At 41.3% G+C, this 27,964-nt stretch overlaps 1 protein-coding gene across 9 annotated transcripts in view; it reads right to left on the bottom strand.

Moving 5' to 3' along the window:
* Nucleotides 1-27,964, bottom strand: part of LOC133634127 (VPS10 domain-containing receptor SorCS1) — a 499,576-nt gene that overhangs the window by 131,861 nt on the left and 339,751 nt on the right. For all 9 annotated transcript variants that reach the window (XR_009821878.1, XR_009821879.1, XM_062027161.1 and 6 more), the window contains exons 7-8: nt 19,227-19,345; nt 10,210-10,299 (exon numbers count right to left, since the gene is read on the bottom strand). Coding sequence is in view for 7 of the 9 variants with exons in the window: in XM_062027161.1 (XP_061883145.1) it covers nt 10,210-10,299; nt 19,227-19,345 (209 nt within the window). In the remaining 2 variants the exon portion in view is untranslated. The remainder of the gene's footprint in view (nt 1-10,209; nt 10,300-19,226; nt 19,346-27,964) is intronic.

Genomic DNA, 27,964 nt, shown 5'->3' with positions numbered 1-27,964 from the left:
CGGAGAGAGGCACCCGAAGAAAAAGGCACACGAGTACAGCTTCTAACTTGGACCAAAATGATGTGAAAGCACGACCTTAACAATCAACCTTAACAATAAAAGGGAAAGAAGAGTCTTGGTGAGCAAACACAGGAGCAATGGTAAAACAAGACTTCAGACGCTGGAACGCCAAATCGTCCCCGGGTGCCCATAAAAAAACACATGTAAGTCCTTAGAGGGGTTCCGCAACCTTGCTAAAGTCTCTGATAAAACACCAATAAAAATTAGCAAAGCCCAGAAACCTCTGTAAAAGCTTCCTCCACATTGAAGTGGTCTAGTCTGCCACTGCTTTTATCTTGGCCGGGTCGGGTCTAATTTGCCCCCTCTCTACAATATATCCCAAAAAAGACACAGATGAGGATTGAACATTGAAATTTTGAGCCTTAACGTACAATTGATCCTCTAACAGTCTCTGAAGAACCTAATGGACATGTTAATGGTGTTGTTCGATGGATGGGGAACATTTCAGAAGACATATCGCCCTACAGTGAGGGTTGGACTCCGCCAAGGCTGCCCTTTGTCACCGATTCTGTTCATAACCTTTTTGGACAGAATTTCTAGGCGCAGTCAGGGCGTTGAGGGTATCTGGTTTGGTGGCTGCAGGATTAGGTCTCTGCTATTTGCAGATGATGTGGTCCTGATGGCTTCATCTGACCAAGATCTTCAGCTCTCACTGGATCGGTTCGCAGCCGAGTGTGAAGCGACTGGGATGGGAATCAGCACCTCCAAGTCCGAGTCCATGGTTCTCGCCCGGAAAATGGTGGAGTGCCATCTCCAAATTGGGGAGGAGATCTTGCCCCAAGTGGAGGAGTTCAAGTACCTCGGAGTCTTGTTCACGAGTGAGGGAAGAGTGAATTGTGAGATCGACAGGTGCGGTGTCTTCAGTAATGCAGACGCTGTATCGATCCGTTGTGGTGAAGAAGGAGCTGAGCCGGAAGGCAAAGCTCTCGATTTCCCATTCGATCTACGTTCCCATCCTCACCTATGGTCATGAGCTTTGGGTCATGACCGAAATAACAAGATCACGGGTACAAGCGGCCGAAATGAGTTTCCTACGCCGGGTGGCGGGGCTCTCCCTTAGAGATAGGGTGAGAAGCTCTGCCATCCGGGGGTGGCTCAAAGTAAAGCCGCTGCTCCTCCACATCGAGAGGAGCCAGATGAGGTGGTTCGGGCATCTGGTCAGGATGCCACCCGAACGCCTCCATAGGGAGGTGTTTCAGGCACGTCAGACTGGTAGGAGGCCACAGGGAAGACCCAGGACACGTTGGGAAGACTATCACTCCCGGCTGGCCTGGGAACGCCTCGGGATCCCCCGGGAGGAGCTGGACGAAGTGGCAGGGGAGAGGGAAGTCTGGGCTTCCCTGCTTAGGCTGCTGCCCCCGCGACCCGACCTCGGATAAGCGGAAGAAGATGGATGGATGGATGGATGGATGGATATCGCCCTACCATGTCACAGAGGACGTCATTGATTAATGATTGGAAAACAACAGCTGGTACATTAGTAAGCCCGAACGGCATAACGCAGTACTCAAACTGCCCTAACGGGGTGTTAAATGCCGTTTTCCATTTATCTCCCCTCCTTATGTGAACATCATACACACTTTGTGAACACTGCAGCTTCATGAAGCGACGTAAATACGGACGACAGAAGGGATAGTGGGTACCTGTTGACTGTGATCTTATTGAGTGTGTGAAAATCAATAAATAGAGGTATAGAGCCGTCCCTCTTCTTAATGAAAAAAAGTGCGGCCGCCAACAAGGACGTGGATGGACGGGAAGATGTATTCCTCCAGAGATTTACCCAAGGAGGGTACCGGATCGCACTGTAATAAATCAATAGCACAATCATATAGTGATGGCCGATATAACGATACATATTGTGGGCACGATATAAAAATATCTATCGTGCCATTTCTATTTTTATCGTTTCAAGCGATAGGCTATATGTTATCCATAGGGCTTGTGCCATCAGATGATTCATAGCAACAAGAACAATAATTGCACATTCAGTAAGTGTATTTGGTGTCAAACGGGAGAGAAAACAATATTTTCTTACAAAGAAAAGGATGTGTTGACATGTAGGCTCGCATTTCTCTTTCTTTTGGGGCGGTATAGCTCGGTTGGTAGAGCGGCCGTACCAGCAACTTGAGGGTTGCAGGTTTGATCCCCGCTTCCGCCATCCTAGTCACTGCCGTTGTGTCCTTGGGCAAGACACTTTACCCACCTGCTCCCAGTGCCACCCACACTGGTTTAAATGTAACTTAGATATTGGGTTTCACAATGTAAAGCGCTTTGAGTCACTTGAGAAAAAGCGCTATATAAATGTAATTCACTTCACTTTCGATTTTGCGACATAACATCGCTTTACGTGCCTTCTTTGTGTCCAGCGTCTCCCGCCGTTGCGGGTTACCTGGGTGTATAACCCAGGAGATCATTGTAAGTAAACATGGAGACAGGACGGGTAGGCGATGTGCTGGCGGGAAAATAAATTGAACCCCCACAATCAGCAGAGACAGAGTACCAGGATGAACTCCTACCAAAACGAGGGGGTAGCTCGTCAGTCTGGCTTTATTTTTGGTTTCAAAGCGACGGATTCAGAGCAGAAAATATATGCAAAGTATGGAAGAAAAGTGTTCCGTCGCCCGATGCTAACAACAACCAAAAGTATTTGTTTGAATTTAATTGTGATCTACTACTGTTCTGACTGCACTAAAGGCTAACGTTAATGATTCCCGAGACGTGCACTTTAAGATTTTTTATTGCGATTGTTTACACCTGAAACCAAAAGTATTTGTTTTTATTTTTAGTTATGATCTAGTGTTCTGACTGCACTTAGAGGCCTACTGAAATCTTAAAGGCCTACCGAAAACCACTACTAACGACCACGCAGTCTGATAGTTTATATATCAATGATGAAATCTTAACATTGCAACACATGCCAATACGGCCGGGTTAACTTATAAAGTGCAATTTTAAATTTCCCGGGAAACTTCCGGTTGAAAACATCTATGTATGATGACGTTTGCGCGTGACGTCGATGGTTGAAACGGAAGTATTCGGACACATTGTATCACAATACAAACAGCTCGGTTTTCATCGCAAAATTCCACAGTATTCTGTACATCTGTGTTGGTGAATCTTTTGCAATTTGTTTAATGAACAATGGAGACTGTAAATAAGAAAGCTGTAGGTGGGATCGGTGTATTAGCGGCTGGCTGCAGCAACACAACCAGGAGGACTTTGACTTGGATAGCAGACGCGCTATCCGACGCTAGCCGCCGACCGCATCGATGATCGAGTGAAGTCCTTCGTCATGCCGTCGATCGCTGGAATGCAGGTGAGCACGGGTGTTGATGAGCAGATGAGGGCTGGCGTAGGTAGAGCGCTAATGTTTTTATCATAGCTCTGACGAGGTCCCGTAGCTAAGTTAGCTTCAATGGCGTCGTTAGCAACAGCATTGCTAGGCTTCGACAGGCTGGAAAGCATTAACCAAGTAGTTACAGGTCCAGTGTTTGGTTTGGTGTCTCCTGATAGTAGTATTGTTGATCTTCTGTCTATCCTTCCAGTCAGGGGCTTATTTCTTTTGTTTCTATCTGCATTTAAGCACGATGCTATCACGTTAGCTCCGTAGCTAAAGTGCTTCACCGATGTATTGTCGTGGAGATAAAAGTCACTGTGAATGTCCATTTCGCTTTTCTCGACTCTCATTTTCAAGAGGATATAGTATCCGAGGTGGTTTAAAATACAAATCCGTGATCCACAATAGAAAAAGGAGAAAGTGTGGAATCCAATGAGCCCTTTTACCTAAGTTACGGTCAGAGCGAAAAAAGATACGTCCTGCACTGCACTCTAGTCCTTCACTCTCACGTACCTCATCCACAAATCTTTCATACTCGCTCAAATTAATGGTGTAATCGTTGCTTTCTCGGTCCGAATCGCTCTCGCTGCTGGTGTAAACAATGGGGAAATGTGAGGAGCCCTTCAACCTGCGACGTCACGCTACTTCCGGTACAGGCAAGGTTTTTTTTTTATCAGCGACCAAAAGTTGCGAACTTTATCGTCGATGTTCTCTACTAAATCCTTTCAGCAAAAATATGGCAATATTGCAAAATTATCAAGTATGACACATAGCATGGATCTGCTATCCCCGTTTAAATAAATAAAAATAATTTCAGTAGGCCTTTAAGAGAAACTTGAATACTTGTAAAACTTTAAAAAATTTGAAAAATGTGTTTTAAAAACTTGAAAAATGTGTTTTGCTGCTATTGTTGTTTGCTATACCAAATGTATTTGTTTATTTCACTTGCAAATAAAGTGAGAAAAAAGGTAAGTGGTCATGTATGTTGTTAAATTGTTCATGGAACTGAAAGCGTACCATAGCTATATTGTGGTATAGAGGGAACTCTCCTGAAGGAATCAATAAAGTACTATCTAATCTAATCTAATCGTTATCGTGATATAACATGATCCATATCGTGATATCATTTTTTTTCCACATCGCCCAGCACTACAGTCATATGGTCTATGTGGTGGCAGAGACACATCACGATCCTTACAAAACACAGCACTCATTCTACGATATTCCTCAAGAACTAACAATGTTGGGTAAAGAGGGTTCCGGAAGAGGAGTACAGCTAACTGGTGATAATGCCGCACGTCGACAATGAGAATGAAAGAAAACGCTCTAATTGGTCATTCTGAGGACGGACCAATCAACATGGGGGTTATGACATCAAAGCCAAGGAAGGGCCAGGACAACAGGTGCAGAACATGACGGGATTACAAAAAATGTAGCCCCCATGAATTGATTAACGTGGAACCCGACTTAAACAAGTTGAAAACTTATTCGGGTGATACCATTTAGTGGTCAATTGTACGGAATATGTACTGTACTGTGCAATCTACTAATAAAAGTTTCACTCAATCAATCCCCTCCTGGTGATTGCCGGAAAGATGGAGTGTCAAGCGAGCAAACATTTTTGCAATCAATTTGAACAGTTAGTAGTTTAAGAATGTCCACTAACCTACAGTCAATTAACTTCTCATCCGCCAAGACAGCGTACCTTCAACTTGTAGAAGACCCACCGATAGGGACGAAGCAGGTGATGCCACAGTGACCAAAGGCGTGCCACTCAGGAAGGTGTCACAGTCTGAGGCCGAACCTCTTATTTACTGATGTTTCCGCAGTAAATGAATAAGAGTTCCTTCAGCTGCCTGACACTCTATACTTAACTTTCTATCTACTGTACCCATTTTAAACAACTAAGAGGGTGTACAATTCAATATAATCAAGATGTTAAATTGACTCAACTTGTTTTTAATGCATCCAAATGATGCAAATATCATTCTATGATGTGTCTTTTTCTAAAATGTTTACATCAGTCATCCATTTCCGAACTCATACATAATTTACATTCCTATAATGATGTTCGTTTACTATTCCATAAAACCTTTGAACTGTTATTTTAAAAGGTGTCCTAATTAAAAAAATCATCCCGTTTGTGGCTATTATTAAGCCTACTTTCAGACGCTATGCATTTAAAGGCCTACTGAAATGATTTTTTTTTATTTAAACGGGAATAGCAGATCCATTCTATGTGTCATACTTGATCATTTCGCGATATTGCCATATTTTTGCTGAAAGGATTTAGTAGAGAAAATCGACGATAAAGTTCGCAACTTTTGCTCGCTGATAAAAAAAAGCCTTGCCTGTACCGGAAGTAGCGTGACGTCACAGGAGCTAGTATTCCTCACAATTCCCCGTTGTTTACAATGGAGCGAGAGATTCGGAGCAACAAAGCGACGATTACCCCATTAATTTGAGCGAGGATGAAAGATTCGTAGATGAGGAACGTTACAGTGAATGACTAGAGAGGCAGTGATGGACGTATATTTTTTCGCTCTGACCGTAACTTAGGTACAAGCTGGCTCATTGGATTCCACACTCTCTCCTTTTTCTATTGTGGATCACGGATTTGTATTTTAAACCACCTCGGATACTATATCCTCTTGAAAATGAGAGTCGAGCACGCGAAATGGACATTTAAAGTGACTTTTATCTCCACGACAATACATCGGTGACACACTTAGCTACTGAGCTAACGTGATAGCATCGTTCTCAAATGAAGATAGAAACAAAAGAAATAAACCCCTGACTGGAAGGATAGACAGAAGATCAACAATACTATTAAACCATGTACATGTAACTACACGGTTAAAAATTCTCAGCCTGGTAAGGCTTAACAATGCTGTTGCTAACGACGCTAAGGCTAATTTAGCAACTTAGCAACCGGACCTCACAGAACTATGATAAAAACATTAGCGCTCCACCTATGCCAGCCAGCCCTCATCTTCCCATCAACAGCCGTGCTCACCTGCGTTCCAGCGATCGACGGCGCGACGAAGGACTTCATCCGTGGGTTTGGCGGCTAGGCGTCTGCTAAGTAAGTAGTCCTTGTTGTGTTGCTGTAAGTATTGTACTTAGCCCCGCTAATACACCGATCGATCCCACCTACAACGTTCTTCTTTGCAGCCTCCATTGTTCATTAAACAAATTGCAAAAGATTCACCAACACAGATGTCCACAATACTGTGGAATTTTGTCGAAGAAAACAAGAGGTTTTTGTATCGGGTCCGATGGGGTCCAACCACTTCCGTGGATTTTGTGACGTCACGCGCATAAGTCATATCCAAAGGAGTTTTTCAACCGGAAGTTTAGCGGGAAATTTAAAATTGCACTTTATAAGTTAACTCGGCCATATTGGCATGTGTTTCAATGTTAAGATTTCATCATTGATATATAAACTATCAGACTGCGTGGTCGGTAGTAGTGGGTTTCAGTAGGCCTTTAACACAGTGGTTCTTAACCTTGTTGGAGGTACCGAACCCCACCAGTTTCATATGCGCATTCACCGAACCCTTCTTTAGTGAAAAATAAAATGTTTGTTTTTTTCAAATTCAAGACAAAGTTATATGTTTTTGGTAACACTTAGGATGGGGAACATATTCGAAGTAACAAAGACTTAATTTAGAGTTATTTGGTTAGGGTTATGGTCAGGGTCAAGGCCATGCTGAATAAGGCATTAATAAGTACTTAACAATGACTAGTTAAGAGCCAATATGTTACTAATTTCCATGTTAATAAGCAACTAATTAATGGTGAATATGATTCCCATACTAAACCTCACTCCCTGATGACCTATCTTTCTGATTGTATTGTACCGTATGTCTCGGCCAGAAATCTGCGTTCAAAGAACTCCGGCTTGTCAGTGATTCCAATAGCCCAAAAAAGTCTGCGGGCTTTAGAGCGTTTTCTATTCGGGCTCCAGTACGCTGGAATGCCCTACCGGTTAAAGATGCTACCTCAGTGGAAACAATAAAGTCCCATCTTAAAACTAACTTGTATACTCTCGCCTTTAAATAAACCCCTTTTTAGACCAGTTGATCTGCTGTCTCTCTTTTGTGCTCTGCCCCGCTCTCCTGCCTGGAGAGATTATCAGGTGACCACGGAACAGCCTCCACGGATGAGGTTTAGGGGGCTGAGTGTAACAGAAGCCAGCCAGTGGGGCTGGGCCATGTGTATGTTAGTAAACCTCACTCCCTGATGACCTCAAATGCAGTGCTGGCTATCAGGTCGATAGCCCGGGCTTTTAGCTCGGTAGCTAGCATGCTCGCCGCTCATGCGGACGACCCAGATCCGAGTTCTGGGCGGAACAGAAAAAGCAGAGACTGAACCAGGCCAGTTACAATTTCGCATTAAACAGTAGAGTCGCCTTTTTTTTGGCTAATTCGGTTCCGTTTCCAGTTACGTGAAAATCATAGCGCCGCATTACCGTCACCATGTGCAATGCAGCCATTGTGTGGAGGCTTGTCGCCCGCTAATTACTACTTTCATTACGTGCTTTATTTTGTGTGTTTTGAGTTCAAAGTACGTTTCCTTTGTTCTCCTTCTTCAGCATAGGTCTAAGAAAAAATCAATGCCCGATTGTGGCAGGGACAAGTTGAAAAGCTTTTGCTCCTTTGGATAGAAATAGAATTGCGCATTGAAGGAATATTTCTTATGAATTGTTACACTAAATATTACCATTAATATGTTTAGTGGTACATTAATATAACATTGTGTCCAGGGCATGACGTTAAAGTGCATCCGGCAGTGGAGGCTCCTCTATGGGGTCTTGGGGCACTAGGAGGTTAACCCCTTTACTACTGTTACCCCAGGTGGCCCTTGGCAAAGGCCTAGTACCTGACTGCCCCCTAGCCAGGGATACGGTGAAGACCTCAACGGCCGAGCTGGCGGAAGACGGTATATGTAAGAACTACCACAACGGCTGCGATGGCAAAGGAAGGCATCCCCACGTCCATGTGGGCCCAGTTATGGGGAAATAACAACCTAAGACCTCAACGGTGGAACAGGCGGAGGATGATCGCTAACCCTATGGAGCGTCACAACGGCTGGGATGGCGGGAGAAGGCTGCAGCAGAAAAGGGTCCCCAGTCGTCTTGGACTCCATGCCACTGGACCCTGACCCGGATCCGTCAAAGATTGTGTGGTGAGTGTCTGTGCACCAGTCTCCCCAAAGTCACGCACAGGCATCCTCCATAAATGGATACCCCCCTACCCGGAGGATCGTCATACTCATTCGAGCGACCGCCGATTAATATAATTTTGTTTTATTTTTTCATTGATCCGGATCACTGTCTGGATTCTAGATTATTCAAGAGGATTCTCTCCTATTTGGCGATAAGGCCTGCAGTCTCCAAATGCTTTTCTAATTTTTAAATTGTATTTTTCTAGCAGGCCACTAAAGCTTAGTGATTAGATGATTAAGATATGACTTCTGAGTATTTTTCTGAGTGAAATGATCCCATCGCCACAAAATATTATAGAAGACTGTATTCATTGATGATGCATCGCCTCCATCATCACTGTGATAAGACAGAGATTATGCAGCGGAGGTAAATAAGTAATACCTTGCTGTGTAGAATAAGCATGTTTAATTGTCCATGCAAATGTGACAGTCGAGGCTGTAGGCACATTAAACATGATCAGGTCATTACAATGTGAGCATTACTTTGCCGAAATGCACACAGGACTTGCATTGAAGTGCCGGTCCAAATGTGTGTGTATACATGTCCATTTGTCCAGTTTATTTTTATGAGCCTTTGAATTTAGAGAACTCGCAGGACTGCCTACTTAAATAGTCTAATACCATATATTATAGACAATGACATACAGTATTTGGCCACCCATCAAAATGATCAGAATCAGGTGTCCTAATCACTTGGCCGGGCCACAGGTGTATAAAATCAAGCACTTAGGCATGGAGACTGTTTCTACAAACATTTGTGAAAGAATAGGCCGCTCGTAGGAGCTCAGTGATTTCCAGAGTGGAACTGTCATAGGATGCCACCTGTGCTTCAAATCCAGTCGTGAAATTTCCTTGCTCCTAAATATTCCAAATTAAAATGTCGGTTTTACTATAAGAAAACGGAAGAGTTTGGGAACAACAGCAACTCAGCCACAAAGTGGTATGAGTGTGAAATTTGGTGGAGGAGGAATTATAGTGTGGGGTTGTTTTTCAGGAGTTGGGCTAGGCCACTTAGTTCCAGGGAAAGGAATTTTGAATGCTCCAGGATACCAAAACATGTTGGACATTTCCAAGCTCCCAACCTTGTGGGAACAGTTTGGAGCGGGCCCCTACCGCTTCCAACATGACTGTGCACCAGTGCACAAAGCAAGGTCCATAAAGACATGGATGACAGAGTCTGGTGTGGATCAACTTGACTGGCCTGCACAGAGTCCTGACCTGAACACCCTTTGAGATGAATTAGAACGGAGACTGAGAGCCAGGCCTTCTTGACCAACATCAGTGTGTGACCTCACCAATGTGCTTTTGGAAAAATGGTGGACAATTCCTATAAACACGCTCCGCAACCTTGTGGACAGCCTTCCCAGAAGAGTTGAAGCTGTAATAGCTGCAAAAGGTGGACCGACATCAATTTGAACCCTATGTGTTAGGAATGGGAAGGCCCTTCAAGTTCAGATGTGAGTCAAGACAGGTGGCCAAATACTTTTGGCATTATAGTGTAGCTCTATCTGAGGAGTAATTCATCATTTCTATGCATTGAGATATCATAGCTCACTTTTGAGTAATGCAATGAATTGGTTTACCTTGGGCAAAGTGTACTTTGGTAGTTTCATTGGAGTAAAGACATCTCTTTTTGCAGACACATAGTAGACTGGCTTCCCCGCAGTGGAAACCTACAGGTGAACATCACATAAACAAAAAAAACACAGAAAAAAACAGATACGTTAAAATGCGACCTTAGAAATATCTTGAATTCTGTGCAAACAGTATTTTGCCTCCTGGCATTTCCACACCGTCACCTGCTGTAGTGTAAGGGTGCAACAACAAACAAATAAAACTGTAGCGACGTCATTGCTTGTGTTTTATCCCGGGGAAACGTAATGCACCAGTCAGTGCGACCGGTGACCGGAAGAGAAAAAAGGACTGCTGCCAGGAGCAGGCCCGGCCCTAACCAATCTGGCGCCCTAGGCAAGATTTTAGGTGGCGCCCCCCCACATCGGCAGTGAAGTGTATATACTCACAAGAAACCGAATAGCTTTGTCTTTGACCTTTTTTTTTTACTTAGAGAAAGCAAATTAACAATCAGAATAGTTAACAAGATAAAAAAACATATGGATAAATAAATTAATACAAAAAATAAAAAATGAATATATGAAATACAATATTTTTTACATACATAAACACAAAATAAAACGTGTCAACAAGTTGCATAAAATAAATTAAAAATACAATATAATTAAGGCACTGCACAAAACTAGATATCAAACCAGTATGACTTTAACAACTATATTACAAAAAAAGGGGATCCTACAGAGTTGTCTATTTGTGCTTTTTAATATTGCATTAACTAGAATGACTTACAAATTACTGTACACCAGGGAGTACTGTAATTACCTAACGTTACATTATTATTTTCCATAACAATTTAGCCCCCTCCACAATATTAACCCGACGCTAAAACAGAACTAGCTATTTATTGATTAGCAATTGCCGAATCATGTAACATTAGCTTAATGCTAAAAAGCAAGGTTACTATCATATTCTGTAACAGACAAATAATTTCATGTAGGCTAACGTTACCTACCTGCTACCTCTGTCTTTTTCTCGTTTCTCCTCTTCTTTTCTCTTTTTTCTTCCCTGGGCACCTGACAGTTTTGGCCGTTTTGACATGTTGTGTAGATTTTTTTATGTGGTGACGTCCAAAAAGAGTCATGATACGGGAAGGGAGGGGGCGCACCGTGCCGGGGGAGGGGGGGGCGTAATGTTGTAAGAAATAATATTTCTATTAAATAGGCTTTACTTTGCATTTTAATTAACGTGGGATTATTTTATGTATTTAGATATAATAGTACCAACTTTTTAATTTTTTTTTATTTTTTTCCTCCAACATTTGTGGCACTGGCGTGGCGCCCCCTGATCGATGGCGCCCTTAGCATTTGCCTATACGGCCTATGCCACGGGCCGGCCCTGGCCAGGAGCAATAACACTGCAAGCAAAACCATTGAAATCATGGGAACATTGTACCCTAAACAATGTCAAAACACGAATATGTCACTCAATATGTTTACTTTTCATGGCAGTGCTTCTGTAATGCTGAATTATTTACAGCAGAGGCTGATATGCTTCCCGATTTTCCTTGCCAGAATAGTTAAGAGTGTAGTTAAGAAAATTGCTTTAATGATAATTGTAGCCAAAGGTCGCCAGCTAAACTTTGTTTGTATACCTGTGTGCAGGTTTCTAGAATCAAGAACATCAATATTGCTCATGTGCAAAGCTATTGTGTTCAGACATTGTTTTCTTTTGTATAAGAACGTTTTTTTTTTACCTGCTGACACTTCAGCCTTCGTCAGAGCTGTTGTAGCCTCCTGGTGTGACGTGTCTAAAAAAACAGCTGACCGTGTCGGGAAAACTTTCAGTTCAGTTCAGTTTCAGTTTATTTCGAACATGCATACGATACAATGTAATGCATCAACATATTTCCAGTTGTTCCATAACAGCACGTCCGAAAAGGAGTAGGAAGAAGCAGGGCTTGTTTAAAAGCCTACTGAAAGCCACTACTACCGACCACGCAGTCTGATAGTTTATATATCAATGATGAAATCTTAACATTACAACACATGCCAATACGGCCGGGTTAGATTACTAAAGTGCAATTTTAAATTCCGCGCAAAATATCCTGCTGAAAACGTCTCGGTATGATGACGTCTGCGCGTGACGTCACGGATTGTAGAGGACATTTTGGGACAGCATTGTGGCCAGCTATTAAGTCGTCTGTTTTCATCGCAAAATTTCACAGTATTCTGGACATCTGTGTTGGTGAATCTTTTGCAATTTGTTCAATGAACAATGGAGACAGCAAAGAAGAAAGCTGTAGGTGGGAAGCGGTGTATTTCGGCCGGCTGCAGCAACACAAACACGTGGCCGGTGTTTCATTGTTTACATTCCCGAAAGATGACAGTCAAGCTTTACCATTGGCCTGGGGAGAACTGGGACAACAGAGACTCTTACCAGGAGGACTTTGAGTTGGATACGCAGACGCGGTACCGTGAGTACGCAACCAGAATGTTGCCATAAGCATTTTGTTTAATTTGTATGTGTAACGCAGTACGCAGCTGCGGCTTCCAAACATTTGATCGCTTGCCCGTACGTGCGTGCCGCTATGTGCATGTCACGTACGTAACTTTGGGGAAATATATGTGCTGTATGAACTTTGGGAAGGTGAACGGTACTTTGGGCTGTGGGATTAAGTGTGTTGTGCGGGTGTTTGATTTGTATTGGCGGGTTATATGGACGGGAGGGGGGAGGTGTTTGTTATGTGGGATTAATTTGTGGCATATTAAATATAAGCCTGGTTGTGTTGTGGCTAATAGAGTATATATATGTCTTGTGTTTATTTACTGTTTTAGTCATTCCCAGTTGAATATCAAGTCCCACCCGCCTCTCACAGCATCTTCCCTATCTGAATCGCTTCCACTGCCTTCTAGTCCTTCACTCTCACTTTCCTCATCCACAAAACTTCAATCCTCGCTCGAATTAATGGGGAAATCGTCGCTTTCTCGGTCCGAATCGCTCTCGCTGCTGGTGGCCATGAATGTAAACAATGTGCAGATGTGAGGAGCTCCACAACCTGTGACGTCACGCTACTTCCGGTACAGGCAAGGCTTTTTCATCAGCGACCAAAAGTTGTGAACTTTATCGTCGATGTTCTCTACTAAATCCTTTCAGCAAAAATATGGCAATATCGTGAAATGATCAAGTATGACACATAAAATGGACCTGCTATCCCCGTTTAAATAAGAAAATCACATTTCAGTAGGCCTTTAATACTACCCCTTTTCATATCATAGCAATTTTATCCCAGTTCCTTGTTCTCTGTAACAGAACAGTGAATACATAAATAATAAATAAATAACATACCATAGTAAGCAAATAAATATTAAATACAAATAATAATAATAATACATCAATAAATAAATAAAGGTTTCAATATGTTCATTTTACTTATTGTGCTGTGTACTTTGCCGGCTCATCTTTGTGGTTAGAGTAGGTCGTGAGTTCAAACCCCGGCCGAGTCATACCAAAGACTATAAAAACGGGACCCATTACCTCCCTGCTTGGCACTCAGCATCAAGGGTTGGAATTGGGGGTTAAACCACCAACATGATTCCCGAGCGCGGCCACCGCTGCTGCTCACTGCTCCCCTCACCACCCATGGGGTGGAACAAGGGGACGGGTCAAATGCAGAAGGTAATTAATGTGACTATCAGCGGTACTTTAACATTAACTTTTTGTGAACACTTGTAGTTTGAACAGTCTCTTAAACTGAATCACATTGGTGCTTTGTTTGATTTCTTTGGTTAATCTATTCCATAATTTAATTCCACATACTGATATGCTAAAGGTTTTAAATGTTGGTATGTGCATGCAGATGTTTAAAATAGGATTTTCCTCTAAGCTTATACTTCTCCTCTTTTGTTGAGAAGAATTGTTGTACATTCTTGGGTCGCAGGTTATAGTTTGCTTTGTACATCATTTTAGCTGTTTGCAAATGCACCAAATCGTTGAATTTCAATATTTGTGATTCAATAAATAAAGGGTTTGCATGATCTCTATATCCAACATGATGTATTATTTTAATAGATTTTTTTTTGTAACACCGTTAGTTGAAGTTAAAATAAAGTTCCTCAAAGCGGACATATCTGTTCTCCGAACTGACGACGCCAATGACAGTGTCCCAGGGGCTGTCATCCCTGTTCAGGGTGTTGGCCCCTCGCTTCCTGATTTCCTGGATCCATCTCTTGTATTTATTTGTTTGCTTTTGCACACCTGTGACGCTGTCCTTCATCGCCGACATCTGGTCGGAGAATAGATATGGCCGGGTCGGGGAACTTTATTTTAAAAGTTTTCCTAACCCGGTCAGCTGTTTTTAGACCAAGGATGCTACAACAACTCTGACGAAACTGTCCGCGGGTAAGAAACCGCTCTTACAAAAAAAAAATACAAAAAATAAAATTGTCTGAACACAATAACTTTGCACATATTTATTTGAGAAGACAAGATGTACGCATCAACATTGCTTGTATGATAAATATGTTAATGAAATATTTGAGTTTATAATTAGATTTATATTATTCTTGGTAGTCCAAAGCAATCTGTGGTAAAACTGATATATCTTTTACCATTTTGTGTCAATGTATCATGTAATATTTTGTTTTGCATCTCTTATTGTTCTTTCTTGTAAGTTTTCCTAGAGCCTGTCAAAGATGTTCTGTAACAGACAATAACGGTTATTAATCAGGCAGAATTTGTGTGTTTTTCTTGTGTTCTCCTACGCAGGATTGTGTCGATCTCTGGCTGTGGACAAATACTATTTGAGGTGGAGAGGCTTGTAACTCAAATTATGCTCGTAACTCAAAGGGTAACTGCACATTTTTTGGGAAATTTTGCCTATCGCTGACAATCACTATGCACTTGCACTCTCCTAGCCAGGATTGTGTCGATTTCTGGCTGTGGAGAAGTACTACTTGAGGTGGGGAGGCTTGTAACTCAAATTATGCTCGTAACTCAAAGGGTAACTGCACATTTTTAGGGACATTTTGCCTATCGCTGACAATCACTATGCACTTGCACTCTCCTACTCAGGATTGTGTCAATCTCTGGCTGTGGACAAGTACTACTTGAAGTGGGGAGGCTTGTAACTCAAATTATGCTCATAACTCAAAGGGTAACTGTACTTTTTGGGGGAAATGTTGCCTATCGCTGACAATCACTATGCACTTGTGTTCTCCTACCCAGGGTTGTGTCGATCTTTGGCTGTGGACAAATACTAATTGAGGTGGGGATGCTTGTAACTCAAATTATACTCGTAACTCAAAGGGTAACTGTACTTTTTGGGGGACATGTTGCCTATCGCTGACAATCACCATGTACTTACGCTCTCCTACCCCAGGATTGTGTCGATCTCTGGCTGTGCACAAGTACTACTTGAGCTGGCAGTGGGGAGGCTCGTAACTCAAATTATACTCGTAACTCAAAGGGTAGCTGCACTTTTTGGGGGAAATTTTGCCTATTGCTGACAATCCCTTTGTACTTGTGCTATCCTACACAGGATTGTGTTGATCTTTGGCTGTGCACAAGTACTACTTGAGCCGGTGTTGGGGAGGCTCGTAACTCAAATTATACTCGTAACCCGGCAGAAGACCCTGCACGAAAGTCTGCAAAAAAGCCAAGTGTATCCAGGTAGCCTACAGACAGTTAGCGTCCGACCTTTGACAGTGTAGTGATAAAGTCTATAAATATTCCGATCACAGTCTACTAATAACAGACACTTCAGGTGAAGGGGGAAATTATATCCAGTGTTGTCCAAATGTTGACTTAAAACAGGCATTGTTTTTTTGTTTTTTTTTAGTAATGTTTACTGAATATTTTTGTGTAAATGATTATCCTAAATTCAAATAATTTCCACACAGGGGAATTTACTGTTAGTTGAAAATTGCTTGAGTATTTAAAACAAGATAAGAAAGAGATAACATTTGGAGATTCTTCATCTTTGCATTACAGTTTTATTTTTTTCCAAGAAAATCTTGAAATATATGATTGAATGTGATTTTGGTTTTAATCTGTAACATGATTTATTACATTTCGAAAACATTAGCCTATTTCATATTTCATTAATTGCTAATTATATCACAAACTGCAGCTTCTTGCGATTCGGATTTGGCAGTTAATTGGAAAGCCCTAATATCTAATTAAATCCTTAATATCTTTTATAACAAATACATTTTATCTTCCCTATTGTGACATGAAAATGTTATTCTTTTCAGATGAGTCTCAAAGAGCATGTGAGATCACAACAAGCCTTGCCAAAATGATTGTGAAGGACTTGCAACCCATTTCAATAGTAGAGGACCAAGGTTTCCGGCATTTTATGAAGGTGGTAGATCCTCGATACCAGATCCCTAGTCGGAAATCCATGATGACAGGTGAAATTGCCAAACTGTACGAGCATGCACAAAAAACAGTAAAGGACTCCATGCAATCAGCAAGCAGTGTGGTTTTAACAACCGACATGTGGACTGCAAGAACCACTGAAGGTTATTTGACTCTGTCGGGACATTTTATTGACAAAGACTGGCAGATGCAGTCTTGCAATCTTGCAACAATCCATGTAGCTGTGCAGCACACAGCAGACAATATATCTGAACTCCTCAAAAAAACAACTGATGAATGGGGCATCACAAGTAAGGTTCATGCGGTCGTTACAGACAATGGAGCCAATACGGTCTCTGCTGTGCGTAAAACTTGTTGGAAACATATTCCTTGTTTTGCTCACACACTCAACCTCATTGTGAAGGACTCCATTAAGGCTGACACAAGTCTTGAGTCCAGCTTGGAGAAATGCAGTGCCATTGTTCGGTTCTTCCATCACAGCACCAGAGCAACTGACAAGCTAAAAGAAGTACAAAATCAGTTGAATTTACCACAGCATAAACTAATCCAAGCAGTGGATACTAGATGGAACTCTGTGTTGTACATGATTGACAGACTGTATGAGCAACAACAAGCCATCACAACAACACTTAGTCTTCTCGGGAGAAACAACATGTGTCTATGTGATGAAGAATGGTCCCACATCAGGCAGGCCGGTGATGTCCTCAGGCCTTTTGAAGAGGCCACCAAGGAGGTTTCAGCAGAGCAGTATGTCACGATTTCCAAAGTCATACCTCTGGTCTGTCTTCTTCTCCAGAAAGTAACCACATCTGCTGACCAGGGTAACAGTCTGGCTTCACTACTTGCTGCACAATGCAAGCGAAGGTTCCAAAACATTGAACACAGCCACACTCTTGCAGCCAGCACCTTTTTGGACATTCGCTTCAAAAACATTGTGTTCAGTGATTCTGCAAATGTGGAGTTGATTAAATCACGGATCATCACAGAAATGCAAGCCCTGGCCTGCGCTGAAACACAGTCAACGAGACATGAGGCCGCCGCGACTGCATCAACTGTGACACAAGAGTCACCTGCTGAGTGCTCATCATCCAAGGGAATATGGCAGGAGTTTGACAGTCGTGTTCTGGCTTTTCAGAGCAATCGCACAGCAAACACAGATGCGTATGTTGAAATGAGAAGATACATGGAGGAAAAGGTGATCCCAAGGAGTGAGGACCCTTTGGTTTGGTGGGAAAAAAAATGAAACCACATTCCCAATGCTGAACAAAGTTGCGAAAAAATACCTTGGAACTATTGCAACGTCTGTTCCAGCAGAGAGACTCTTCTCTAAGACCGGAGAAATAATCAGCCAGAGGCGTAATCGTATCAAAGCAGAAAACGTGAACATGTTACTTTTCCTGAACAACAATCTGAGACTTCAGTAGAGTGTGACGTGTGACGACATATCTCGAGTACACTAAAGGTGTGATGGTGTCAGACATTTTTGTAGATACTTTTTCCAAGTTCATTTTCTTAGGGAACTGTCTTTCGTATGCAGGTTTATAGGACAAGGACATCCTAGTTTATTGTGATAAGGAAATTATTGACATTGCTTCAGAGACATTTACTTCCACACAGAGGTTTGAAACATAACATTGTTATGAATAATTGTTTTTTTAAGCTTTTTCTACCAAGACTTTTTTTTTGAGAAATAAGAAAAGTGAAAATGTGTATATTTTTGTTTATATTAAATTTATTTTTCATATTTATGTTATTTATTTTAAGTTTACTTTTATTACATATTGGCCATAATAAATGTGGTATAAATGGTTTGTATTTGTCTTGTGATTTGTCTTAAATAATAACAATAGTAATAATATTTTTGACTGACAAAAATTGCCAATAAGAAATTAATGGTATCGGTATCGGTATCGATGAAAATGCAAGAAGAAGTATCGGTATCATATCGAACCCTAAAAGTGTGGTATCGCCCATCTCTAGTCCATTTGGCTGTCATCTGTTTTAATTATGAGACACAATTGTGTCAAAGTCATGATTTTTTATTTAATGCTTGAAATAAGAAATTATTACTTTAAAAAAGTAGTTTTATACTTGTGAGTGTTGATGACACAGCTTTGCAACAGTTGATATTCTAGTTTCAGGCATGTTTTACTCAATCTCAGCAAAAAGCTGTAATATTTTACTGAGATCATTTAGGACCAAAACACTTAAAACAAGTAAAAGACTCTAACATAAAATCTGCTTAGTGAGAAGAATTATCTTATCAGACAGAAAAATAAGCAAATATCACCCTTATTTGAGATATTTAATCTTAATTAGATTTCAGTTTTTGCAGTGCAGTTTTTCTTTGGGTACTCTTAAATTGAGATAGCACTGTATAGTCTTTTATATCACTAGTTAGCACCCACTTCCAAATATCTCGCAAAATGTCAAAGCCCATTGCCAAATTGGAGCCACTGAATAGGTGTAAGCTTCACAATCCGATTAGTTGGTTAATCGTTAAGATAATCGATAATATTCAACAATCAAACTAGTCGTTAAGTTGCAGCCCTACTATAGTGTGGAAATGCTAAGCACCTTTTGATTTGAACCTGAAACTAGAATCTTGAATTTGACACAGCTAGAATGCTTTCACTTGACAATCACTTACCTGAACAAACACATACTCATCTTGAACCACCAGAGAATTTGGGTCGATGTAGCCAGGGAATGGTTTGACCTTGTTGGCATCTGTGCAGTTCTGCAGCTTGCAAGTGACATACATTGCCTCTGCACACACACAAACACACACACACACATACTGGTTATCATTTGGAATGGGGACCACATTTTTGATCATCACTTGTGGGGACCACCCTTTCTACAGGTTGTGGAGGCATTAACATTTTTTCGTAAAATGGCCACTGCCCAGTTAGCTCATACACGTCTTTAAATCTCTGGATTGATGAAGTAATGTGCTGATCATTCTTACTGGGGACCCTGTGGAAAAAGAGTTAATATGGCTCATGGGGACCACCAAATTTAAATAATTTTGCATAATTCACACAAATTTGTACGTGACTACTGAGGACCATTTAAAAACAAAAAAAAAAGTTCAAATTAAATATGACATGATCCTCAGAATACAGCACTACAGCTGTCCTCTTATAGGAAGTTTCACCACTTAAAGGCCTACTGAAACCCAGTACTACCGACCACGCAGTCTGATAGTTTAAATATCAATGATGAAATCTTAACATGCCAATACGGCCGGGTTAACTTATAAAGTGCAATTTTAAATTTCCCGCGAAACTTCCGGTTGAAAACGTCTATGTATGATGACGTTTGCGCGTGACGTCGATGGTTGAAACGGAAGTATTCGGACACATTGTATCACAATACAAACAGCTCTGTTTTCATCGCAAAATTCCACAGTATTCTGGACATCTGTGTTGGTGAATCTTTTGCAATTTGTTTAATGAACAATGGAGACGGCAAAGAAGAAAGTTGTAGGTGGGATCGGTGTATTAGCGGCTGGCTGCAGCAACACCACCAGGAGGACTTTGACTTGGATAGCAGACGCGCTATCCGACGATGATCGATGATCGGGTGAAGTCTTTCGTGGCGCCGTCGATCGCTGGAACGCAGGTGAGCACGGGTGTTTATGAGCAGATGAGGGCTGGCGTAGGTGGAGCGCTAATGTTTTTATCATAGCTCTGACGAGGTCACGTAGCTAAGTTAGCTTCAATGGCGTCGTTAGCAACAGCATTGCTAGGCTTCGACAGGCGGCACAGCATTAACCGTGTAGTTACATGTCCAGTGTTTGGTTCGGTGTCTCCTGATAGTAATATTGTTGATCTGCTGTCTATCCTTCCAGGCAGGGGCTTATTTATTTTGTTTCTATCTGCATTTAAGCACGATGCTATCACGTTAGCTCCGTAGCTAAAGTGCTTCACCGATGTATTGTCGTGGAGATAAAAGTCACTGTGAATGTCCATTTCGCGTTCTCGACTCTCATTTTCAAGAGGATATAGTATCCGAGGTGGTTTAAAATACAAATCCGTGATCCACAATAGAAAAAGGAGAAAGTGTGGAATCCAATGAGCCCTTGTACCTAAGTTACGGTCAGAGCGAAAAAAGATACGTCCTGCACTGCACTCTAGTCCTTCACTCTCACGTTCCTCATCCACAAATCTTTCATCCTCGCTCAAATTAATGGGGTAATCGTCGCTTTCTCGGTCCGAATCACTCTCGCTGCATTGTAAACAATGGGGAAATGTGAGGAGCCTTTCAACCTTTGATGTCACGCTACTTCCGGTACAGGCAAGGCTTTTTTAATCAGCGACCAAAAGTTGCGAACTTTATCGTCGATGTTCTCTACTAAATCCTTTCAGCAAAAATATGGCAGTATCGCGAAATGATCAAGTATGACACATAAAATGGATCTGCTATCCCCGTTTTAATAAAAACATTTCATTTCAGTAGGCCTTTAAATGTTAAAGCAAATCCTGCATCTTCTGTGACATTACTGAAAACTGCTATTTAGCAGTAATGAAGTTGTCTGCAACTCCAACTACCATATATAGATGGATGGAAAATTCTGAATGTGAGTCATACTTTAAGGTAATAACGTTTTATAATCATGCTGTATGAAAATGACATCCTAAGGAACACTAAACCAGGTTTTGTTTTTGGAAACATATATTAGTTTTAACTAAGGATGGATACCATACAGAATCACAGTACTATTAATGCCAGGATAACAAATGTTGCACTTTTCAAGAAAATGTATTTTCTCTTTTACCAATATTTGAAACACGTAAATGATAAATGATAATGATAAATGGGTTGTACTTGTATAGCGCTTTTCTACCTTCAAGGTACGCAACGCGCTTTGACAGTATTTCCACATTTACCCATTCACACACACATTCACACACTGATGGCGGGAGCTGCCATGCAAGGCGCTACCAGCAGCCATCAGAGGCAAAGGGTGAAGTGTCTTGCCCAAGGACACAACAGACATGACTAGGAAGGTAGAAGGTGGGAATTGAACCCCAGTAACCAGCAACACTCCGATTGCTGGCACAGCCACTCTACCAACTTCGCCACGCCGTCCCAAACAAAATAAACAAAGTAACCCAAATTTCCCTGTTGTGGGATCAATAAAAAAATATCTTATCTTACCTTAAACCACAGAAATAAAATACAAACCCTGTTTCCATATGAGTTGGGGAATTGTGTTAGATGTAAATATAAACCGAATACAATGATTTGCAAATTATTTTCAACCCATATTCAATTGAATGCACTACAAAGATAAGATATTTGATGTTCAAACTCATAAACTTTATTTTTTTTTTGCAAATAATAATTAACTTATAATTTCATGGCTGCAACACGTGCCAAAGTAGTTGGGAAAGGGCATGTTCACCACTGTGTTACATGGCCTTTCCTTTTAACAACACTCAGTAAACGTTTGGGAACTGAGGAGACACATTTTTGAAGCTTCTCAGGTGGAATTCTTTCCCATTCTTGCTTGATGTACAGCTTAAGTTGTTCAACAGTCCAGGGGTCTCCTTTGTGGTATTTTAGGCTTCATAATGCACCACACATTTTCAATGGGAGACAGGTCTGGACTACAGGCAGGCCAGTCTAGTACCCGCACTCTTTTACTATGAAGCCACGTTGATGTAACACGTCGCTTGGCATTGTCTTGCTGAAATAAGCAGGGGCGTCCATGGTAACGTTGCTTGGATGGCAACATATGTTGCTCCAAAACCTGTATGCATTAATGGCGCCTTCACAGATGTGTAAGTTACCCATGTATTGGGCACTAATACACCCCCATACCATCACAGATGCTGGCTTTTCAACTTTGCGCCTATAACAATCCGGATGGTTCTTTTCCTCTTTGGTCCGGAGGACAGGACGTCCACAGTTTCCAAAAACAATTTGAAACGTGGACTCGTCAGACCACAGAACACTTTTCCACTTTGTATCAGTCCATCTTAGATGAGCTCAGGCCCAGCGAAGCCGACAGCGTTTCTGGGTGTTGTTGATAAACGGTTTTCGCCTTGCATAGGAGAGTTTTAACTTGCACTTACAGATGTAGCGACCAACTGTAGTTACTGACAGTGGGTTTCTGAAGTGTTCCTGAGCCCATGTGGTGATATCCTTTATACACTGATGTCGCTTGTTGATGCAGTACAGCCTGAGGGATCGACGGTCACGGGCTTAGCTGCTTACGTGCAGTGATTTCTCCAGATTCTCTGAACCCTTTGATGATATTACGGACCGTAGATGTCGAAATCCCTCAATTCCTTGCAATAGCTGGTTGAGAAAGGTTTTTTTTAAACTGTTCAACAATTTGCTCACGCATTTGTTGACAAAGTGGTGACCCTCGCCCCATCCTTGTTTGTGAATGACTGAGCATTTCATGGAATCTACTTTTATACCCAATCATGGCACCCACCTGTTCCCAATTTGCCTGTTCACCTGTGGGATGTTCCAAATAAGTGTTTGACGAGCATTCCTCAACTTTATCAGTATTTATTGCCACCTTTCCCAACTTCTTTGTCACGTGTTGCTGGCATCAAATTCTAAAGTTAATGATTATTTGCAAAAAAAATTATCAGTTTGAACATCAAATATGTTGTCTTTGTAGCATATTCAACTGAATATGGGTTGAAAATGATTTGCAAATCATTGTATTCCGTTTATATTTACATCTAACACAATTTCCCAACTCATATGGAAACGGGGTTCGTACAAACCTTTTCCCTTAAGGGGACCTGTTTTTTTGTCCCTATACCGTCAGAGGTCCTCTAAAGGTGACTGTGTAAACAGAGCGATGTCCCCATTAAGTAAGCATTGCCAGAACAAACACACACACACACACACGTCAAAGCCATGGTATCAGTCTTAGTATCGGCCAATAAAGAAAGACAACCTTTCCATAAAGCATTGCGGCCTTTGTGTGCTTCCCGTATTACTCGTGTCACAAACTGGTCTCATTAATTCTCAAGCCAGTTGGAGAGAAAGACAGATGAACACGGAGGCCAATTGGTTTTTTTTCCCCTTCAATCGCACTCCTGGGAGAGAGTCAATCCCCACAATAGCTTCTGCCAAATGTGTTGTCTCCCTCCATACATCGTGATGGTGTCTTGCCTCTGACGGTAACGTCTGACAACTAATGCTGTATGATTGGCCTTTCCATGTTGCGCTGGCATCAAAGAGAGGCCTGATTCTTTGAAGGCATGTCCAGTGATGTTTCCAGAAGTCTTTCATTGACTCACATATGGTTTTCTACACCAAAATGCATCTATTTATTACACTTCTTCCACCTATTCTTCTTCTTCTTCAGATTTTGGCGCGCTCTACCTTCCACATTTTTCATCCGGTTCAAACCGTTCCAACATCAAACTGTTCAGCCTATTCGAGAATTGCGGGCTTTCCCTTGACAAATTCCAAAAATTCCCAGATTTCCCAGAATTCCGGGACAATTTCCCCATTTAAAATGAATTGGCCATTTTTCAAACTTCCATCATTTTCAACCTCTTCATACCATTCCACCTTCAACACATTCCACCATTCTGGAAATTCAAACTTTTTCTTTTTCCAAGTTCAAAAAAATTCCAGGATTTTCCAGAATTCCTGGTTTTCCAAAGCCCAAAAATCCTCTTAATGAAGAAAAAAAACAATGTTTTTTTTTAAACAGGACAAAGTCCTGGTTTTCACGAAATTCCAGGAATTCCGTAATACCATTTCTCAATTCAACATGTTACTACTTCAACATTTCTCGAACCGATTTGAAACATTTCAACACCAACCATTTCAACTCATTCAGACATTTTCCAAAAAATCCCCGCTTTTCCCGAAATTCGTAAAATGTTGGGAAATTCCCATTGAAATGAATGGGACATTCTTCAAAGTTGCACAATTCCCACATTTTTCATCTGATTCAAACTGTTCCAACATCAAACTGTTCATCCTATTCGCAAATTGCGGGCTTTCCTTTGAAAATTTCCAGAAATTCCCAGATTTCCCAGAACTCCCGGTTTTCCGGGACATTTTTCCCATTTTAAATGAATTGGCCATTGTTCAAACTTCCATCATTTTCAACCTCTTCATACCAATACACCTTCAACACATTCCACCATTCTGGAAATTCAAACTTTAATTTTTCCAAGTTCAAAAAAATTTCACCATTCTGGAAATTCAAACTTTTATTTTTCCAAGTTCAAAAAAATTCCAGGATTTTCCAGAATTCCTGGTTTTCCGAAGCCGTATTTCCACTCTGTTTTCTGCTGACTTTTCAACCCACTTCAACCGTTCCACCGTCCAAAAAAATCCTCTTAATTAGGAACAAAATTAAAAAAAAATTAAACTGGAAAAATTCCCAATTTTTACGAAATTCCAGGAATTCCGTAATACCATTTCTCAATTCAACATGTCACTACTTCAACATTTCTCGACCGATTTGAAAAATTTAAACACCAACCATTTCAACTCATTCATACCATTAAAGTTTTTTTTTTAGCATTTTCTCAAAAATTCCCGCTTTTCCCGAAATTTCTAAATTGTTGGGAAATTCCCATTGAATGGGAAATTCTTCAAAGTTGCACAATTCCCACATTTTTCATCTGATTCAAACTGTTCCGACATAAAAATATTCCGCCTGTTTGGGAATTGTGTGCTCTACTTCAACAATTCAAAAAAAGTTCCATGATTTCAGTTCAACTTCAGCATTGGAACATTCACACACAATTCCTTCAGGAATTGCCTCATCTAGTTATTCCTCTACTTCTTCTTCTCCAGATTTCGGCGCGCTTTACCTTCCACATTTTTCACCCGATTCAAACCGTTCCAACTTCAAACTGTTCAGCCTATTCGGGAATTGCGGGCTTTCCCTTGACAAATTCCAAAAATTTCCAGATTTTCCAGAATTTCCTACATTTTTCCCATTTAAAATAAATTGGCCATTTTTCAAACTTCCATCATTTTCAACCTCTTCATACCATTCCACCTTCAACACATCCCACCATTCTGGAAATTCTAACTTTTCTTTTTCCAAGTGAAAAAAATTGCCACCATTCTGGAAGTTCAAACTTTTATTTGAAAAAAGCTCTTTGGGTAAACATCTACTATATTTGGAGATATTCACTGACATAACTATCTACTATATTTGGAGATATTCACTGACATAACTAAGGCAAAATGCGTAACTAAAGTCTCAAATTCCAAACAACTAGTTTGGAGTTAGTTTGTAAGAAGGCAAGTTGGTTTTATCAACAATTCTGCCATGCCTTCAATGGTTTGATCTCAAATTTGTGGGACCTATGGAGATTACAAACACACATAAGCAGACAGATGAAGTGCTGGCTGTCCAGAGTCGGGACCCGGGGTGGACCGCTCGCCTGTGCATCGGTTGGGTACATCTCTGCGCTGCTGACCCGTCTCCGCTCGGGATGGTCTCCTGCTGGCCCCACTATGGACTGGACTCTCACTATTATGTTAGATCCACTATGGACTGGACTCTCACTAATATGTTAGATCCACTATGGACTGGACTCTCACTATTATGTTAGATCCACTATGGACTGGACTCTCACTATTATGTTAGATCCACTATGGACTGGACTCTCACTATTATGTTAGATCCACTATGGACTGGACTCTCACTATTATGTTAGATCCACTATGGACTGGACTTTCACAATATTATGCTAGATCCACTATGGACTGGACTCTCACTAATATGTTAGATCCTCTATGGACTGGACTCTCACTATTACATTAGATCCACTATGGACTGAACTCTCACTATTATGTTAGATCCTCTATGGACTGGACTCTCACTATTATGTTAGATCCACTATGGACTGGACTCTCACTATTATGTTAGATCCACTATGGACTGGACTCTCACTAATATGTTGGATCCACTATGGACTGGACTCTCACTATTATGTTAGATCCACTATGGACTGGACTCTCACTTTTATGTTAGATCCTCTATGGACTGGACTCTCACTATTATGTTAGATCCACTATGGACTGGACTCTCACTATTATGTTAGATCCACTATGGACTGGACTCTCACTTTTATGTTGGATCAACTATGGACTGGACTCTCACTATTATTTTAGATCCACTATGGACTGAACTCTCACTATTATGTTAGATCCAATATGGACTGGACTCTCACTTTTATGTTGGATCAACTATGGACTGGACTCTCACTATTATGTTAGATCCACTATGGACTGGACTCTCACTATTATGTTAGATCCACTATGGACTGGACTCTCACTATTATGTTAGATCCACTATGGACTGGACTTTCACAATATTATGCTAGATCCACTATGGACTGGACTCTCACTAATATGTTAGATCCTCTATGGACTGGACTCTCACTATTATGTTAGATCCACTATGGACTGGACTCTCACTATTATGTTAGATCCACTATGGACTGGACTCTCACTTTTATGTTGGATCAACTATGGACTGGACTCTCACTATTATGTTAGATCCACTATGGACTGGACTTTCACTATTATGTTAGATCCACTATGGACTGGACTCTCACTTTTATGTTGGATCAACTATGGACTGGACTCTCACTATTATGTTAGATCCACTATGGACTGGACTCTCACTATTATGTTAGATCCACTATGGACTGGACTTTCACAATATTATGCTAGATCCACTATGGACTGGACTCTCACAATATTATTTATTAACATCCACTCGATATCCATTGCACCGGTTGCCCTAGGGGCGCGGGGGGGTCACCCACATCTGCGGTCCTCTCCAAGGTTTCCCATTGTCATCCCACTGGGTTGAGTTTTTCCTTGCCCTGATGTGGGCTCTGAACCGAGGATGTCGTTGTGGCTTGTGCAGCCCTTTGAGACACTTGTGATTTAGGGCTGTATAAATAAACATTGATTGATTGATACCAGTAGGTAAGAAAGGTTGGTTTTGCATAATGGGAACGATTGGCTGTCAAAGTTAACGCAATAAAAACGTGTTAATTATAATTTCCCTCAACGGCACTCATTTTTTGGACGTGTCCTGTTCGACCGTCAGTCCATTCCGTAGCGGGGGGGAAAATGTAGCTCTGTTCAGTAGCTGTTCAGCCACAAGCGGAGAAAAAGAGCAGGCAGAAATGGACAAAGAAAAGGGTACATTATGGAAATACCGGGTCCAAAGCCATGGCAAGTCGTTCCCCCGACACGACAAGACAATTTCATCCATGTTCACCGTGTGCTGTCTTTACTGCAGCGAATGTTCATTCAGAGGGGTCTGGCTTCATTTCAGTGTTTGGATTAAAGCTGTGTTCAAGGGTCTCAAACTCAATTTACAAGGGGGCCACTGGAGGTAGAGTCAGGGTGAGA

The sequence above is a fragment of the Entelurus aequoreus genome, linkage group LG18, assembly GCF_033978785.1.
Source record: "Entelurus aequoreus isolate RoL-2023_Sb linkage group LG18, RoL_Eaeq_v1.1, whole genome shotgun sequence".
Lineage (NCBI taxonomy): Eukaryota > Metazoa > Chordata > Actinopteri > Syngnathiformes > Syngnathidae > Entelurus > Entelurus aequoreus.
Note: the sequence above shows the minus strand (reverse complement) of the source record. Positions and strands in the feature narration are given on the sequence as shown.